General features: G+C 41.6%; 1 protein-coding gene across 3 annotated transcripts in view; it reads right to left on the reverse strand.

Moving 5' to 3' along the window:
* ephb1 (EPH receptor B1) overlaps window positions 1-17,633 on the reverse strand; it is a 627,438-nt gene that overhangs the window by 128,228 nt on the left and 481,577 nt on the right. For all 3 annotated transcript variants that reach the window (XR_009817359.2, XR_009817358.2, XM_061979662.2), the window contains exons 8-9: window positions 864-972; window positions 96-160 (exon numbers count right to left, since the gene is read on the reverse strand). Coding sequence is in view for 1 of the 3 variants with exons in the window: in XM_061979662.2 (XP_061835646.2) it covers window positions 96-160; window positions 864-972 (174 nt within the window). In the remaining 2 variants the exon portion in view is untranslated. The remainder of the gene's footprint in view (window positions 1-95; window positions 161-863; window positions 973-17,633) is intronic.

Genomic DNA, 17,633 nt, shown 5'->3' on the forward strand with positions numbered 1-17,633 from the left:
TACTCTATATAAGGACTTGAGCCATAAGCCACTGATGACTAGTCCAATACACGGTCAATGGACTAACATGTTTGGTGACTAGTTTATGGACTTACCTCTGCCTGTGCTGTAATGCTGCAGCTTGTCACTGTAGACAGCCTCTTTAGTGTAGGCTCTTTTCCTAATGGATGACAAAGTGTAAAGGTCACCTTAGTGCAAATGTCCCTCACTTAAGGCCACGGGATAATACACGGAATCGGTTGCAGAAGCTCCGTGATGCTAAAGGAAGTTTATGAAAATAAGCCGACTTTTAATTAGATCTCGATAGGATCGCCTCTGCTTTTCATGTGTCCCCTCTGCCGTGCCTTCAAAAGAGCCTCTTTTGTGAAAGCCTCAAAGTTGCACACAGCTCAGCAGAAAGTGTGACCTTCAAATATCTAAAGCAAGGGCGCCCTGGCGACGTGACGGAGTGACCAAGTAAAAAGTCAAATTAAATCAGCTGGACTTCACTAACAAGCTAAAGTTGGAGCCTGAACTTCTCTGTGAGCTCTGCAGCATTAAAGAGCGTGCAGGCGTATTTGCATTTGTTTGTAAGGCAAGTATTTTCAAGGGATGTGATTATCAATACCGCTGCAGGCTAATATGGATTACATGGGAAACGTGTTGCTGTTACATTATTAACAACTTTATGCAAATCAAAGGGGTCATGTATGGCCAGATTGGTCAACATTAAATCTGATGAATATACCGTACATTGCAAAAGTCTATTCCCTGTTTTGGCCTAATGAGAAAAAAACAGCATAAGTAAAAGGGTTCGGATCTTAATTTGAAGGGGAAAACAATAAACGTTGAAAGTTGTCACACCTAATGGAAACGATAGTTACCTGCTGCACACGATAGAGATGGCGACAAGAGAGACGATGAAGACCACTCCCGCCGCCGCTGAGCCCGCAATGAGAGGAAGTTGTTCCCTCAGCTCCGATTTGAAGTCATCTAGGATAGAAAAAAGAAACAGACAGTTGCTAATCCAGCCTCTTGACTTTGATTGTCTCGGCATCGTTAATAACCACCTGACTTAATTTGGTCATGTGATTTGAACATACCAATAGTAACATAGTATATACCCTTCCAGTATTGATCCGGGAATACCACAAATCTGAATATCGTTAAAATGGTGATTTCAATATGAGTGAAATTACAATTGGTAGACTACGACAAACAAGCATATACAAACCCCGTTTCCATATGAGTTGGGAAATTGTGTTAGATGTAAATATAAACGGAATACAATGATTTGCAAATCCTTTTCAACCCATATTCAATTGAATGCACTCCAAAGACAAGATATTTGATGTTCAAACTCATAACCTTTATTTTTTATTTTTTGCAAATAATAATGAACTTAGAATTTCATGGCTGCAACACGTGCCAAAGTAGTTGGGAAAGGGCATGTTCACCACTGTGTTACATGGCCTTTCCTTTTAACAACACTCAGTAAACGTTTGGGAACTGAGGAGCCGCATTTTTTAAGCTTCTCAGGTGGAATTCTTTCCCATTCTCGCTTGATGTACAGCTTAAGTTGTTCAACAGTCCGGGGGTCTCCGTTGTGGTATTTTAGGCTTCATAATGTGCCACACATTTTCAATGGGAGACAGGTCTGGACTACAGGCAGGCCAGTCTAGTACCCGCACTCTTTTACTATGAAGCCACGTTGATGTAACACGTGGCTTGGCATTGTCTTGCTGAAATAGGCAGGGGCGTCCATGGTAACGTTGCTTGGATGGCAACATATGTTGCTCCAAAACCCGTATGTACCTTTCGGCATAATGGCGCCTTCACAGATGTGTAAGTTACCCATGTCTTGGGCACTAATACACCCCCATACCATCACAGATGCTGGCTTTTCAACTTTGCGCCTATAACAATCCGGATGGTTCTTTTCCTCTTTGGTCCGGAGGACACGACGTCCACAGTTTCCAAAAACCATTTGAGATGTGTACTCGTCAGACCACAAAACACTTTTCCACTTTGTATCAGTCCATCTTAGATGAGCTCAGGCCCAGCGAAGCCGACGGCGTTTCTGGGTGTTGTTGATAAACGGTTTTCGCCTTGCATAGGAGAGTTTTAACTTGCACTTACAGATGTAGCGACCAACTGTAGTTACTGACAGTGGGTTTCTGAAGTGTTCCTGAGCCCATGTGGTGATATCCTTTACACACTGATGTCGCTTGTTGATGCAGTACAGCCTGAGGGATCGAAGGTCACGGGCTTAGCTGCTTACGTGCAGTGATCTCTCCAGATTCTCTGAAACTTTTGATGATATTACGGAGCGTAGATGATGAAATCCCTAAATTCCTTGCAATAGCTGGTTGAGAAAGGTTTTTCTTAAACTGTTCAACAATTTGCTCACGCAATTGTTGACAAAGTGGTGACCCTCGCTCCATCCTTGTTTGTGAATGACTGAGCATTTCATGGAATCTACTTTTATACCCAATCATGGCACCCACCTGTTCCCAATTTGCCTGTTCACCTGTGGGATGTTCCAAATAAGTGTTTGATGAGCATTCCTCAACTTTATCAGTATTTATTGCCACCTTTCCCAACTTCTTTGTCACGTGTTGCTGGCATCAAATTCTAAAGTTAATGATTATTTGCAAAAAAAAAAAAAAGTTTATCAGTTTGAACATCAAATATGTTGTCTTTGTAGCATATTCAACTGAATATGGGTTGAAAATGATTTGCAAAACATTGTATTCCGTTTATATTTACATCTAACACAATTTCCCAACTCATATGGAAACGGGGTTTGTATAATAGTCTCTTTTTCAGGTGAGAGAGGACGCTAAAGGCAGTGCCTTTAAGGCACGCCTCCAATATTGTTGTAGGGGGGAAATCGGGAGAAATTCGGGAGAATGGTTGCCCCGGGAGATTTTCGGGAGGGACACTGAAATTCGGGAGTCTCCCGGGAAAATGGGAGGGTTGGCAAGTATGCTCCTCCCTCATGAAAACACGAATACTTATTAATTGGCGAGACACTATTTTTAAAATGTTTGAGTCCAATTTAAATTAATTCTATTGCATATTGGAGCAAACTTTTTTTAGTGCAGAGTGACATATTTAACAAAATTAATACATAATTTTGCAAACCGTGCTGCGACAATTTCCACTTGGGATCAAATCTAGTATACCTGGCTTGCAGAACCAGTGCATTTAGGCTGCGTGCCAAAAGGAACAGTGGCAATGTGAAGGGACAGACGTTTGCTATCATATTCTTATCAGTGAAACAGGCGAGGAATAAGTTTGCGGTAAAATTCCATATGAAATGTCATGTCATTCAAAATGTACATTTAATATGTGTTTCTTCATGGAAAATGACACACACGCACGCACGCACGCACGCACGCACACACACACACACACACACACACACACACACACACACACACACACACACACACACCATGGGCTTCTACATACATAACATGATTTGCATATAAGGAGGGGCGGTCCTGTTCTTAGCTGCTCAGCAGTTTGTTGATCACCATTGTCTTAAAATTTGCATTATAATTCCTATTCTGCTGTCTGCCAGCATGTATGTTAATTGTGTGTGTGAGTGACAGGAAAAAAAACTCTTAATCGCTTGGGTCAAAGTTGTTGGCCGCCACCGCTGCAATTTACCCTCCAACAAATAACAGGAGTTTGAAACATTCTGCTCACAGAAGGTGACCAGAATGCCATTTGTGCCGTTTGTTTACAACTAAGTGGAATGCTAACGTGGGGAATTCCGACTATTTTGGACTGGTAGTACTCGATCCACGGCGATGGTTCTGCCACACAATACATCAATGCTAACGAGGGGAAATTACACTTCGACTGTCGTTGGCTTTGACAGTAGGATTGCTCAATTGCATTAAAACAGTTGTTTTTCTCACTACGTTTGGGAGAAACCATCGTTGCCCAGACACACCCTCCTGGTTTTTGGAGTATACATATTTGGGGTTTTGCCACCAACCTTTGGACTAGATCTGACCAATCTAAGTCTAAGACTAGGACTGACCAATTTTAGGCCCCGTTTGCACTAAGCCGGATAAGGTTATCCAGGGTAAATCCCACCTAACCTTATCCGTGTCCACACACAACAATGCCACCGTTTAAGACCCTCTCCGTCCTCCGTCCACCGGCGCAACGCGACCTAGTACGCATGAGCGGAAAATGTTCTCTTGCCGTATGAGAAGTGTTGTATCCCAAATAGCTGCAATCGCTTTCTCTTAAGGTATTCATGTGTGATTTCCACAAGCGTCTGTACATGTAGAAGAAAGAGAAACACGATATGTCTGGATGACTCGCCTTCTTATTTCCAGTGGTTACCACCGAGTTACGAAGCACTTTATTATGAAGCTGGCTGTGGCAAGTTCTTTCTGACGTCACTTCCTGTGTGGGGCTGCGGTCTTTCTGGCGTCACTTCCTCTCCGAACTCACTTTGTAAACGATCAATGAGTCCATACAAAGCTAAGTGCCGGAGATTCAAGAAATTCACAGCACACTTACCCGTGTAAAAATTTGTCGAAGGAGGTGGACCTTAAACACTGGTTAAGTGTGGCTGACACGGGGCTTAGGCTAAATAATTATTCATTTAAGGGGTTGAACGATTTAGTGTACACATGGCCTAAGTCCTTAGACGTAGGCCATGTGTACTATACCAATCTACCTTATTTCCTTGAATTGCCGCTGGGTATATAGTATGCGCCTGCCTAGAATTACCGCCGGATCAAACTCGTTTCGCAAAATAATTAGCGCCTGCTTAGCATTACTGCCGGCTCAGGATTAACGCCGGGTCAAATTCGTTTTGCAAAATATTATTTTTATTAGCGCATGTCTAGAATTTCCGCCGGGTCAAACTCGTTTCGCAAAATAATTAGCATATGCCGAGAATTTCCGCCGGGTCAAACTCGTCACGTCACGAGTGACACTTCACCTGTCATCATTTTCAAAATGGAGGAGGCTGATTTCAATAATTCAAAATCGCATAAAGGGAAGAAGATAGAGAGCTATTCAGTAGGATTTAAGGTCCAAGCTATTGAAATGCTAAAAAGAACAATAAGCAGCTATGTTTTATTAATATACCGTAGCTGTGTGTGTCAAATATGAGTCATTAAATGACTCCCGCCTCCTGGTGGTAGAGGGCGCTAGTGATCCTTCTTGTGACTACTCGGCTGCAGAAGAAGTGACAACAAGCAGCAACAGTGAGCAGCGATCTTTTATTTTTCCCTCTCGCTTGCACTTTTAACATGGAGGATTGCATATCTAAAATAAAACAGTTTTCTAAACTGGACTTTCAATCGAAGCAGGAGGTAATAATTAAAGGAATATCTCCATCGAGACAGAGAGACTTTTAAAACTGAAGAAAGATAAGGAAGACTTCTATACACAAGTTATCGATGCTTTTGGTCAGAAGGAGCTGCGCATGGACTTCATTTATAAGTAAAGGTAAGACCATAATAATGTTTTTTTTTAATTAAATGTGCTTTTCGTGATGGTATCCTTACATCACACTCAAATTTATAAGCGCAGGCCTAAATTTACCGCATGCCTTTGGTAAGCGCCGGATTGAGAAGAGGTTTTAAATTAATTACCGCCCCGTCTAAGACTGGATCTGACCAATCTAAGTCCAAGACTAGATCTTTTGTTCAGAAAACAAATACATTATTTTACAGTACCGTATTTTCCGCACTATAAGGCGCACCTAAAAACCACAAATTTTCTCAAAAGCTAACAGTGCCCCTTATAACCCGGTGCGCTTTATTACGATTCATTTTCATAAAGTTTCGATCTCGCAACTTCGGTAAACAGCCGCCATCTTTTTTCCCGGTAGAACAGGAAGCGCTTCTTCTTCTACGCAAGCAACCGCCAAGGTAAGCACCCGCCCCCATAGAACAGGAAGCGCTTCTTCTTCTACTGTAAGCTACCGCCCGCCCCCGGAAGAAGAAGAAAAAACGCGCGGATATCACCGTACGTTTCATTTCCTGTTTACATCTGTAAAGACCACAAAATGGCTCCTACTAAGCGAAAAGGATCCGGTTCATAAAAAGACGCAATCTCTCCATCCGCACACGGATTACTACCGTATTTCACAGCAACTGATATTCCTGTGAACCGCACTGTGGAACGGGAGCACGTATGGTGAATATTCGCACCACAGGGAATGAGAAGTCATCCTTCACTGTGGTTCTAGCTTGCCATGCTAACTTCCACCCATGGTGATATTCAAAAGGAAGACCTTGCCAAAAGAGACCTTTCCAGCCGGCGTCATCATAAAAGCTAACTCGAAGGGATGGATGGATGAAGAAAAGATGAGCGAGTGGTTAAGGGAAGTTTACGCGAAGAGGCCGGGTGGCTTTTTTCACACAGCTCCGAAGGCGAACACACCTTCACTAAGACGGGCAGACAGCGCCGGACGACATACGCCAACATCTGCCAGTGGATCGTAAATGCCTGGGCAGATATTTCGGTCACAACTGTGGTCCGAGCTTTCCGGAAGGCAGGATTCACAGAACAACAGCGACACTGACTCCCGATGACTTCGACGAGACGGAACCGGCCATTATGGATACCACGCTTGCGCAACTTTTCAATTCGGACACCGAAGACGAAGAATTCGAAGGATTTACGAATGAAGAATAACTTCAGAAGGTGAGCGCTATGTTTATTTTGTGTGTTGTGACATTAACGTTCGAGCAACATTATGTTACTATTGCTCTACACCATTTTGAATTTTACTATGTTTGTGATTGCACATTTGCGTACATTTTGGGACAGAGTTGTTAGAACGCTGGTTTTCAATATATTATTAAAGTTTGACTGAACTATCTGACTGTTTTTTTTGACATTCACTTTAGCGCAGCGTTTTTTTGACATTCACTTTAGCGCAGCGTAGGCGCGGCTTATAGTCCGGGGCGGCTTATTGGTGGACAAAATTATGAAATATGTAATTCATAGAAGGTGCGGCTAATAATCCGGTGCGCCTTATAGTGCGGAAAATACGGTATTTGGGTGAGTTTGTCAGTGCACTGCAAAAAGTACAAAACTGATTTTCACCACACCTTGGAGCATGAGCCAAGGGAGAAGATACGACATGTTGGCGTGGATCTGGATTAAGGTGCTTAAATAGCAGGGTTGGCCCTGCTATTTAAGCCCTCATGATTCTACATGAACCAAGGAGTAGCTTGCTAACTCTTGAACTGACGGACAAATGAAGACCAGGACAAATACCGTACGAATTTCAACAGCTTCATCTTGGCAGACGTGTTCCACTAAGTGATGTCATGTTACACCTCAGATAAATACATCTATTGGTGGACTTGCACATGGTACTGCAGGACAGACAACACACAACCAGGCCAAGTCTGAAGTGCATGCCTGTGTGCACATGCCTTCTGCGTGGCAGTGAGCAATGGACTGTGACGGCTAAAGAAAACATACAGATGTCTCGGCTGAGAAGCGCTGAGTGAAATCCGGCGAGCTTTCGCAGCGCTGACAGGTGGTGTTTGATAAACTGAGAGCGACACAGGGAGGGAGACAAGGTGCGACTGATGCAAGAGAGAATGAAGGGATGGAGGGGCTCTCATATTTAAATGTGGCTATGCCTGTTTGACCAGTCGCTATTCCTCATGAAGCCCAAATACAGTGGAACCTCTTTTAGCACCAAACAGCGCAGTGGGCATATAAAGCAGGGGTCCTCAATCACATTTGTCCAAGGGCCAGAATTATTCTCAGCACACACTTTAGGGGCGAGCATTATCAAAATATAATTACAATTATGGACACATTATAACTATAATTGTAATAATACTTATATAGACAATTAAAAAAAAAACAGAATAATGAGGCCTGTCAACGGTACTTGCCAACCTTGAGACCTCCGAATTCAGGAGATGGGGGGAAGGGGGGGTGTATATATGTTCAAGTATTTCTCATATATATATATATATATATATATATATATATATATTTATTTATATATATATATATGTATGTATATATATATATATATATATATATATACAAACCCCGTTTCCATATGAGTTGGGTAATTGTGTTAGATGTAAATATAAACGGAATACAATGATTTGCAAATCCTTTTCAACCCATATTCAATTGAATGCACTACAAAGACAAGTTATTGTCTTTTATATATGTCGATACCTTTTGTTGAACATGACATCATATACGGTTGCAAACTCAACACATACGGTCATACTTGCCAACCTTGAGACCTCCGAATTCGGGAGATGGGGGGGGGGGGGCTAGGGGGATGGGGTTTGAGGGGGAGGGGGTTGTGGTAGCGGGGGGTGTATATTGTAGCGTCCCGGAAAAGTTAGTGCTGCAAGGGATTCTGGGTATTTGTTCTGTTGTGTTTATGTAGTGTTACGGTGCGAATGTTCTCCCGAAATATGTTCGTCATTCTTGTTTGGTGTGGGTTCACAGTGTGGCACATATTTGTAACAGTGTTAAAGTTGTTTATACGGCCACCCTCAGTGTGACCTTTATGGCTGTTGATCAAGTATGCCTTGCAGTCACTCATGTGTGTGTAAAAACATTTATTATGTGACTGTTTGAATGGAGGAAAAGCGAACGTGACGACAGGTTGTAGAGGACGCTAAAGACAGTGTCTTTAAGGCATGCCCCCAATATTGTTGTCCTGGTGGAAATCGGGAGAAATTCAGGAGAATGGTTGCCCCGGGAGATTTTCGGGAGGGGCACTGAAATTCGGGAGTCTCCCGGGAAAATCGGGAGGGTTGGCAAGTATGCATACAGTTGCAAACTCAGCACGTACGGTTGCAAACAGAGCGGACTCAGTCGGACTGGCTTGAGGTGACGCTACAATTTTTCATGTCAACAAAGCAAAAAGAAGACACTCTTTTTTTAGACTGCGTGTACCATTGAAAAGTGGCGCAGACCGCTTTATTTAAATGAGTGTGTATTATACGGGGCATCACAATGGAGACACGTTCATGTTATTATACCTGTGGCGTTTTGTCAGGTTTTCAAACATACTGGAGATGCTTACCACCTTTTACGGACATTTTAGAAGCAGTCCTGCATCGCATCTTGAAACTACTTTTTTTTCCTACCGTTGAAGGTGCACTCATTGGAGAGAGGCTGCAACTATCCCTCTCAAGACGCAAAAAATACATACCGTATTTTTCGGACTATAAGTCGCAGTTTTTTTCATAGTTTGGCCGGGCTCTAGTGCAACTTATATAAGTTGTTTTCCTTTTTTACTATGCATTTTCGGCAGGTGCGACTTATACTCCGAAAAATACGGTACTTAAAAAAGTTGTCTTCATAAAAGAACATTTTTAGTAGTATATATTAAATGTGGGAAAAACGAATGTCATTAACAATACGAAAAGACACCGAAAACACATTAATTGTATTTGTTTTAGTAGATATAAAATTATAAAATGATGTTGCTGAATAGACAATATATCTAATATTAATACATTTATGAACATCTGAAATCCTGCAGCCGTGTGTGGAACTGTCAGTTTGCACGTCCTTCCCACACGTGCTAAATACAACGCTAAATAGTGCTTGCAAAACGCTGACAAGTGTTGATAAATCAAATTTGCATGTGCTAAATAATTATATGTGCATCTTCTCCTACCAGTATTGTGGTCGTTTTGATGATCAGCATATACTTTGCATGTTAATGACGACTGAGACGCGATATGGATTGTACGCCTTATTCTCATCACTTAACAGACGCAATCAACTTTAGTAGATCAGCTTTGCGTGTGCCATCACTTTAGTAAATCAGGCCCCTAATGTGTAATAAGTACAATACTTACAGTATAAACACTTTGTAGGGTTCAGTAGAAGAAAAGACTGGCATATTCAGCTTAATGCCAGACAATAACAACTCCCATGGTTTATACCAGGGGTGTCAAACTCAAATACAGAGTGGGCCAAAATTTAAAACTGAACAAAGCCGCGGGCCAAGGTTGAACAAATTAACCTTTTAATAGGGACCCAAACAAGTTTTGCATTAAATATTGAACAAGCAAGGCTTATATAACTTTATAGTGACATGCAAAATCGAGTTTCAAATAATAATAATAATAATTAAAAAATATCAATGGCATATCAAATACAATTTAAATAAAAATGTAATGCCTCTTTTCTATTTGCAGCCTTCTGAGGTAAATATCAACATTAACGTTTTCCACAGGCTAATACATTTAAAAATAAAATAATGAATAAACCAACCATTTAGGACTTTAAACTGCTCAGTTTCCAACACACTGATCTAATCTGATGTGCCCAAGCCAGATATCTGGCATCTTTTCTTGGATGCTAGTTCATTAATGTCGGGGCTCAGGCTTTGAGCTGAGGCAACCTTCATTATCGAACGAAGGTGTTCATCAGTCATTATATCTCGCATTCCACAGTCTTGGGGGCGTGCCTTACAGGCACTGCTTTTAACATCCTCTACGAGCTGATGTCACGTCCGCTTTTCATCCCTTCTAACAACGTGCCCGCCCAGTCACAAGATATGAGCGGCTTCTGTACGCACACTCACGTGAATGCAAAGCATACTTCATCAACAGCGATACAGTTTACACTGAGAGTGGCCGTATAAGCAACTTTAACATTGTTAGAAATATACGCCACACTGTGAATCCACACCAAACAAGAATGACAAACACATTTTGGGAGAACATCCGTACAGTAACACAACATAAACACAACAGAACAAATACCCAGAACCCTTTGCAGCACTAACTCTTCCGGGACGCTACAATATACACCCCCGCGACCACCAAACCCCGCCGACCCAGCAGCGACTGCAGCACGGATTTCATATTTCATTCATTCACAACTCCTCCAACACGAACATTATTCTTTTTGCACTTTTGGCTTCTTATAAAATAACTTTTTCAAATACATTCAATCTTTCACAATTCTCAGGGGTACTGAAATTTGGGAGTCTCCCGGGAGGTTTGGCAAGTATGAGAATTAGCGGTGTACCGCGGCACCGCCACTGTGTATAATCGGAGGGCCAGCTCTAGTGTTAATTTGATATCCCCTCACGGGCCAAGTGAAATTAAATTTGGCCCGCGGGCCAGAGTTTGACACCCATGGTTTATACACCACTGCCATCTAAAATCTTGGGATTACAACTGCATGCAAAGTCTACTATATATAATACTTGACTAAGAAGTGTATAAAAAAAGGATATAACAAATGGCCTGCAACGTGTACAGTGTTAAATGTTCAAATAAGAAAGAGATTTTATTATTTAAAAAATATTTACAATTGATATCTATTACATGGGAAATGTAACTAATCAGATTTGACTTCATAAATCCTAAATATGTAAGGTATGATATTAGGTTTATATTGCCTGCACGGTCAATAAAGGTTTTGTACTGACGAATAAGGATGGGAATCGAAAACCAGTTCTTGTTCAGAACCGGTTCTCAGTGTATCACTTCCTTGGAATTGCTAGCGATTCTCTAGCGGATGACATCGTTATGCAAAGTGCTTAGTGACGTCAGCAACATGGCGTGTTCACGGGTGGAAAAAGTGCACCGAAGTTTGCCGACATTTTACCATAAAAGACGACAAGCGCACTACTTTTAATAATTCCAAAGTAGCTATTTCATCAAGAGGAGGACGTACGCGCAATACTGAAACATTTGAACACACATCATGCAATGAATTTTGCGGTTTTTAAATTTCATCCCAGGCAGCAGCAGTCATCTGACGTAAATACAACAGGTATTAATACCGCCTATAATGTCAGTGCTATTACCTGCTGAATTGAAATGAATGCCTTCTCATTTAGATGAGCATGAGGAGACATTCTGACTGGTTTGGGGGCGGGCAGTAATGGCTCCAGTTCACGTCTGCCGCTAGTTTTCACAGTGGCAGGGAAGAGAACCACTTAGCCAGGAACGACTGTCACTGAGCAGTGACTACATTTGTGGTCAAAAGCTTGCAACAATTTGCCACATAGATGCTCCTTCAATAGGTGAATGTTCAATTGTAGTCAGAGAAAAGTTGCATGTTTTCTTCCAACAACATTTTTACGCAGTCATTGTATTATACAGAAATTAGAATATGGTGTAAAAGTCAATTCATGTCAGCAATTAACTTCAAATGTGAAACTAATGTGTGATATAAAGTCATAACATGCAAAGTGACATCGGTCAAGACTATATTCAATACAACTTTGATCATCATGACTTAGTTTTTTAAATTAAAAAAACTACCGTATTTTTCGGACTGTAAGTCGCAGTTTTTTTCATAGTTTGGCCGGGCTCCAGTGCGATTTATATATGTTTTTTTCTTCTTTATTATGCATTTTCGGCAGGTGCTACTTATACTCCGGTGCGACTTATACTCCGAAAAATACGGTAATTTTATGAGATTTTCAATTTAAGGTTTTCATAAGCTGTAAGCAATAAACATCAACATGATATCAAAAGAAGGTTTGAAATATCTCATGTTGCATGCCAAGAGCCCATGTCAATATATTAGTTTCACCTTGTAACTCTAAAAGATGACAAAGACACTGAAGAGTTCTAAAAATGTTACGAAATGTTACATTCTTGTGTAATTTCCACATATTTTATTTTGTAAAATTCAACAGATTTTTCTTTATTTACAAACCCTGTTTCCATATGAGCTGGAAAATTGTGTTAGATGTAAATATAAACGGAATACAATGATTTGCAAATCATTTTCAACCCATAATCAGTTGAATATGCTACAAAGACAACATATTTGATGTTCAAACTGATAAACATTTTTTTTTTGCAAATAATCATTAACTGTAGAATTTGATGCCAGCAACACATGACAAAGAAGTTGGGAAAGGTGGCAATAAATACTGATAAAGTTGAGGAATGCTCATCAAACACTTATTTGGAACATCCCACAGGTGAACAGGCAAATTGGGAACAGGTGGGTGCCATGATTGGGTATAAAAGTAGATTCCATGAAATGCTCAGTCATTCACAAACAAGGATGGGGCGAGGGTCACCACTTTGTCAACAAATGCATGAGCAAATTGTTGAACAGTTTAAGAAAAACCTTTCTCAACCAGCTATTGCAAGGAATTTAGGGATTTCACCATCTACGCTCCGTAATATCATCAAAGGTTTCAGAAAATCTGGAGAAATCACTGCACGTAAGCAGCTAAGCCCGTGACCTTCGATCCCTCAGGCTGTACTGCATCAACAAGCGACATCAGTGTGTAAAGGATATCAACACATGGGTTCAGGAACACTTTAGAAACCCACTGTCAGTAACTACAGACGGTCGCTACATCTGTAAGTGCAAGTTAAAACTCTCCTATGCAAGGCGAAAACCGTTTATCAACAACACCCAGAAACGCCGTCGGCTTCGCTGGGCCTGAGCTCATCTAAGATGGACTGATACAAAGTGGAAAAGTGTTCTGTGGTCTAACGAGTCCACATTTCAAATTGTTTTTGGAAACTGTGGATGTGGTGTCCTCCGGACCAAAGAGGAAAAGAACCATCCAAATTGTTATAGGCGCAAAGTTGAAAAGCCAGCATCTGTGATGGTATGGGGGTGTATTAGTGCCCAAGACATGGGTAACTTACACATCTGTGAAGGCGCCATTAATGCTGAAAGGTACATACAGGTTTTGGAGCAACATATGTTGCCATCCAAGCAACGTTACCATGGTCGCCCCTGCTTATTTCAGCAAGACAATGCCAAAAAAAAAAAAAAAAGTTTATGAGTTTGAACATCAAATATCTTGTCTTTGTAGTGCATTCAATTGAATATGGGTTGAAAAGGATTTGCAAATCATTGTATTCCGTTTATATTTACATCCAACACAATTTCCCAACTCATATGGAAACGGGGTTTGTATTTCCAAAAGTGTTTTTCTATGCTGTGTGCTTCTTAAGAAGACCTCACTGTTTGCTTTGTAAGGTCAAACTAAACAATATTGATGATAATCCATCTATTTCTTATCTTTTTTTCCAAATTGATAAGAGAACTGATAAAGAACCGGATCGTTAAGCAGAATTGAACATGGAATCTTATCAATTCCCAACCCTAAATGAGGACAGTTCAAACCCAGAACAGATACATTCCATTTGCATGAATTCCTTAGCAGAACATGTATTTTTCAATTCAAACTGTTCAACATTAAGCGACTGAGGCAGGCTGCCTAAATGCCTGTCTTAAACTACACATCAATATATTTGCCCATTTTCAAGGGATGTTGGCAGCAGAAGCCGAGCTAGATTTTGCAAGCTGCAGGCAAATCATCTGCTGCTAAACCCAAAGCCCCGTGTAGAATGAGCCTATGGGATTAGAGTGACAAAAAAACATTCTTTGGAGCGAGGCGTGGGGGCCGGCCAGGATGTATGAGGACACTCCATGTGACAGGACTTGCTCGCACATTTATCAGGAAACTGTGAGGGGTGACTACAGCTCGCAGGTGGTCTTTCTGTTTTTTTGATACAGATCAGGTGAGCGAGGAACCGATAGGGTGGCCTCGTCGCACCCTGACAGCTGGGACTCACACTGCAACCTGTTCAGTGGTAAACAGCAGCCTGTTGCAAGCTGCCTTCACCCATTATGAAACGGGAGCCATCAGTCACCTTAGCGAGACGGCAATCACCCTCTTTTTCCTCACACCTGTCAATCAAACTGCCAGACTATGTATGTGCAAATGTGGCACGAGGACACTGTGGAAGTGTACGGAAAAGAAATGGATTTCGAGGGTTTTTGATTGGCAGGAAGGTGGAACGTAGCGCAAGCGTCAGCAGCTTCCAGCCACCTGCAGCTAATTGCTCTGACAAATGCCGTGCGTTGGCGGCGAGCCAGCGGATGTAAACAATGGCTGTGAATTGTACGGACCTCTTCTTTGTGTGTAAACTCTCTACCAAAACATCTGCTCCGCTCATGTCAAAGCCAGAATGATCAACCTTTACCATCACGGTTATCATGAATACCATACGTCAATATGTGCACAATACACAACAAGTCATTGATCCGTTAAGTGCATGGACAATTCAAAACCTTTTCCTGACCGTCACAAAGGTTGCACAATTCATAAACACACTTATCTGTCTTCTTGTTCATATACTTTTCAAATGTTCTTGTAATCAGACAATATTTTCAGTACATTAGATGGAATTTGCAGGTAAAAATTCCATCTACCGTATTTTCCGCACTATAAGGCGCACCTAAAAACCACACATTTTCTCAAAAGCTAACAGTGCGCCTTATAACCCGGTGCGCTTTATTACGATTCATTTTCATAAAGTTTCGATCTCGCAACTTCGGTAAACAGCCGCCATCTTTTTTCCCGGTAGAACAGGAAGCGCTTCTTCTTCTACGCAAGCAACCGCCAAGGAAAGCACCCGCCCCCATAGAACAGGAAGCGCTTCTTCTTCTACTGTAAGCTACCGCCCGCCCCCGGAAGAAGAAGAAAAAACGCGCGGATATCACCGTACGTTTCATTTCCTGTTTACATCTGTAAAGACCACAAAATGGCTCCTACTAAGCGAAAAGGATCCGGTTCATAAAAAGACGCAATCTCTCCATCCGCACACGGATTACTACCGTATTTCACAGCAACTGATATTCCTGTGAACCGCACTGTGGAACGGGAGCACGTACGGTGAATATTCGCACCACAGGGAATGAGAAGTCATCCTTCACTGTGGTTCTAGCTTGCCATGCTAACTTCCACCCATGGTGATATTCAAAAGGAAGACCTTGCCAAAAGAGACCTTTCCAGCCGGCGTCATCATAAAAGCTAACTCGAAGGGATGGATGGATGAAGAAAAGATGAGCGAGTGGTTAAGGGAAGTTTACGCGAAGAGGCCGGGTGGCTTTTTTCACACAGCTCCGAAGGCGAACACACCTTCACTAAGACGGGCAGACAGCGCCGGACGACATACGCCAACATTTGCCAGTGGATCGTAAATGCCTGGGCAGATATTTCGGTCACAACTGTGGTCCGAGCTTTCCGGAAGGCAGGATTCACAGAACAACAGCGACACTGACTCCCGATGACTTCGACGAGACGGAACCGGCCATTTTGGATCCCACGCTTGCGCAACTTTTCAATTCGGACACCGAAGACGAAGAATTCGAAGGATTTACGAATGAAGAATAACTTCAGAAGGTGAGCGCTATGTTTATTTTGTGTGTTGTGACATTAACGTTCGAGCAACATTATGTTACTATTGCTCTACACCATTTTGAATTTTACTATGTTTGTGATTGCACATTTGCGTACATTTTGGGACAGAGTTGTTAGAACGCTGGTTTTCAATATATTATTAAAGTTTGACTGAACTATCTGACTGTTTTTTTGACATTCACTTTAGCGCAGCGTTTTTTTGACATTCACTTTAGCGCAGCGTAGGCGCGGCTTATAGTCCGGGGCGGCTTATTGGTGGACAAAATTATGAAATATGTAATTCATAGAAGGTGCGGCTAATAATCCGGTGCGCCTTATAGTGCGGAAAATACGGTAATATACCGAAAACATTGTCTGATTACCTGAAAATTTGGAAAAATACACTTATCTGTTGCACAACTTCACAAACGTCATCATATCTAGCAAAAATATATATCCAAAGGTAGAGATGTCCGATAATATCGGCCTGCCGATATTATCGGCCGATAAATGCGTTAAAATGTAATATCGGAAATTATCGGTATCGTTTTTTTTATTATAGGTATCGTTTTTTTTGTTGTTGTTTTTTGTTTTTTTTATTAAATCAACATAAAAAACACAAGATACACTTACAATTAGTGCACCAACCCAAAAAACCTCCCTCCCCCATTTACACTCATTCACACAAAAGGGTTGTTTCTTTCTGTTATTAATATTCTGGTTCCTACATTATATATCAATATATATCAATACAGTCTGCAAGGGATACAGTCCGTAAGCACACATGATTGTGCGTGCTGCTGGTCCACTAATAGTACTAACCTTTAACAGTTAATTTTACAAATTTTCATTAAAGGGGAACATTATCACCAGACCTATGTAAGCGTCAATATATACCTTGATGTTGCAGAAAAAAGACTATATATTTTTTTAACCGATTTCCGAACTCTAAATGGGTGAATTTTGGCGAATTAAACGCCTTTCTATTATTCGCTCTCGGAGCGATGACGTCACAACGTGACGTCACATCGGGAAGCAATCCGCCATTTTCTCAAACACGTTACAAACACCGAGTCAAATCAGCTCTGTTATTTTCCGTTTTTTCGACTGTTTTCCGTACCTTGGAGACATCATGCCTCGTCGGTGTGTTGTCGGAGGGTGTAACAACACGAACAGGGACGGATTCAAGTTGCACCAGTGGCCTAAAGATGCGAAAGTGCAAAGAAATTGGACGTTTGTTCCGCACACTTTACCGACGAAAGCTATGCTACGACAGAGATGGCAAGAATGTGTGGATATCCTGCGACACTCAAAGCAGATGCATTTCCAACGATAAAGTCAAAGAAATCTGCCGCCAGACCCCCATTGAATCTGCCGGAGTGTGTGAGCAATTCAGGGACAAAGGACCTCGGTAGCACGACAAGCAATGGCGGCAGTTTGTTCCCGCAGACGAGCGAGCTAAACCCCCTGGATG

The sequence above is a fragment of the Nerophis lumbriciformis genome, linkage group LG19 (genome assembly GCF_033978685.3).
Source record: "Nerophis lumbriciformis linkage group LG19, RoL_Nlum_v2.1, whole genome shotgun sequence".
Lineage (NCBI taxonomy): Eukaryota > Metazoa > Chordata > Actinopteri > Syngnathiformes > Syngnathidae > Nerophis > Nerophis lumbriciformis.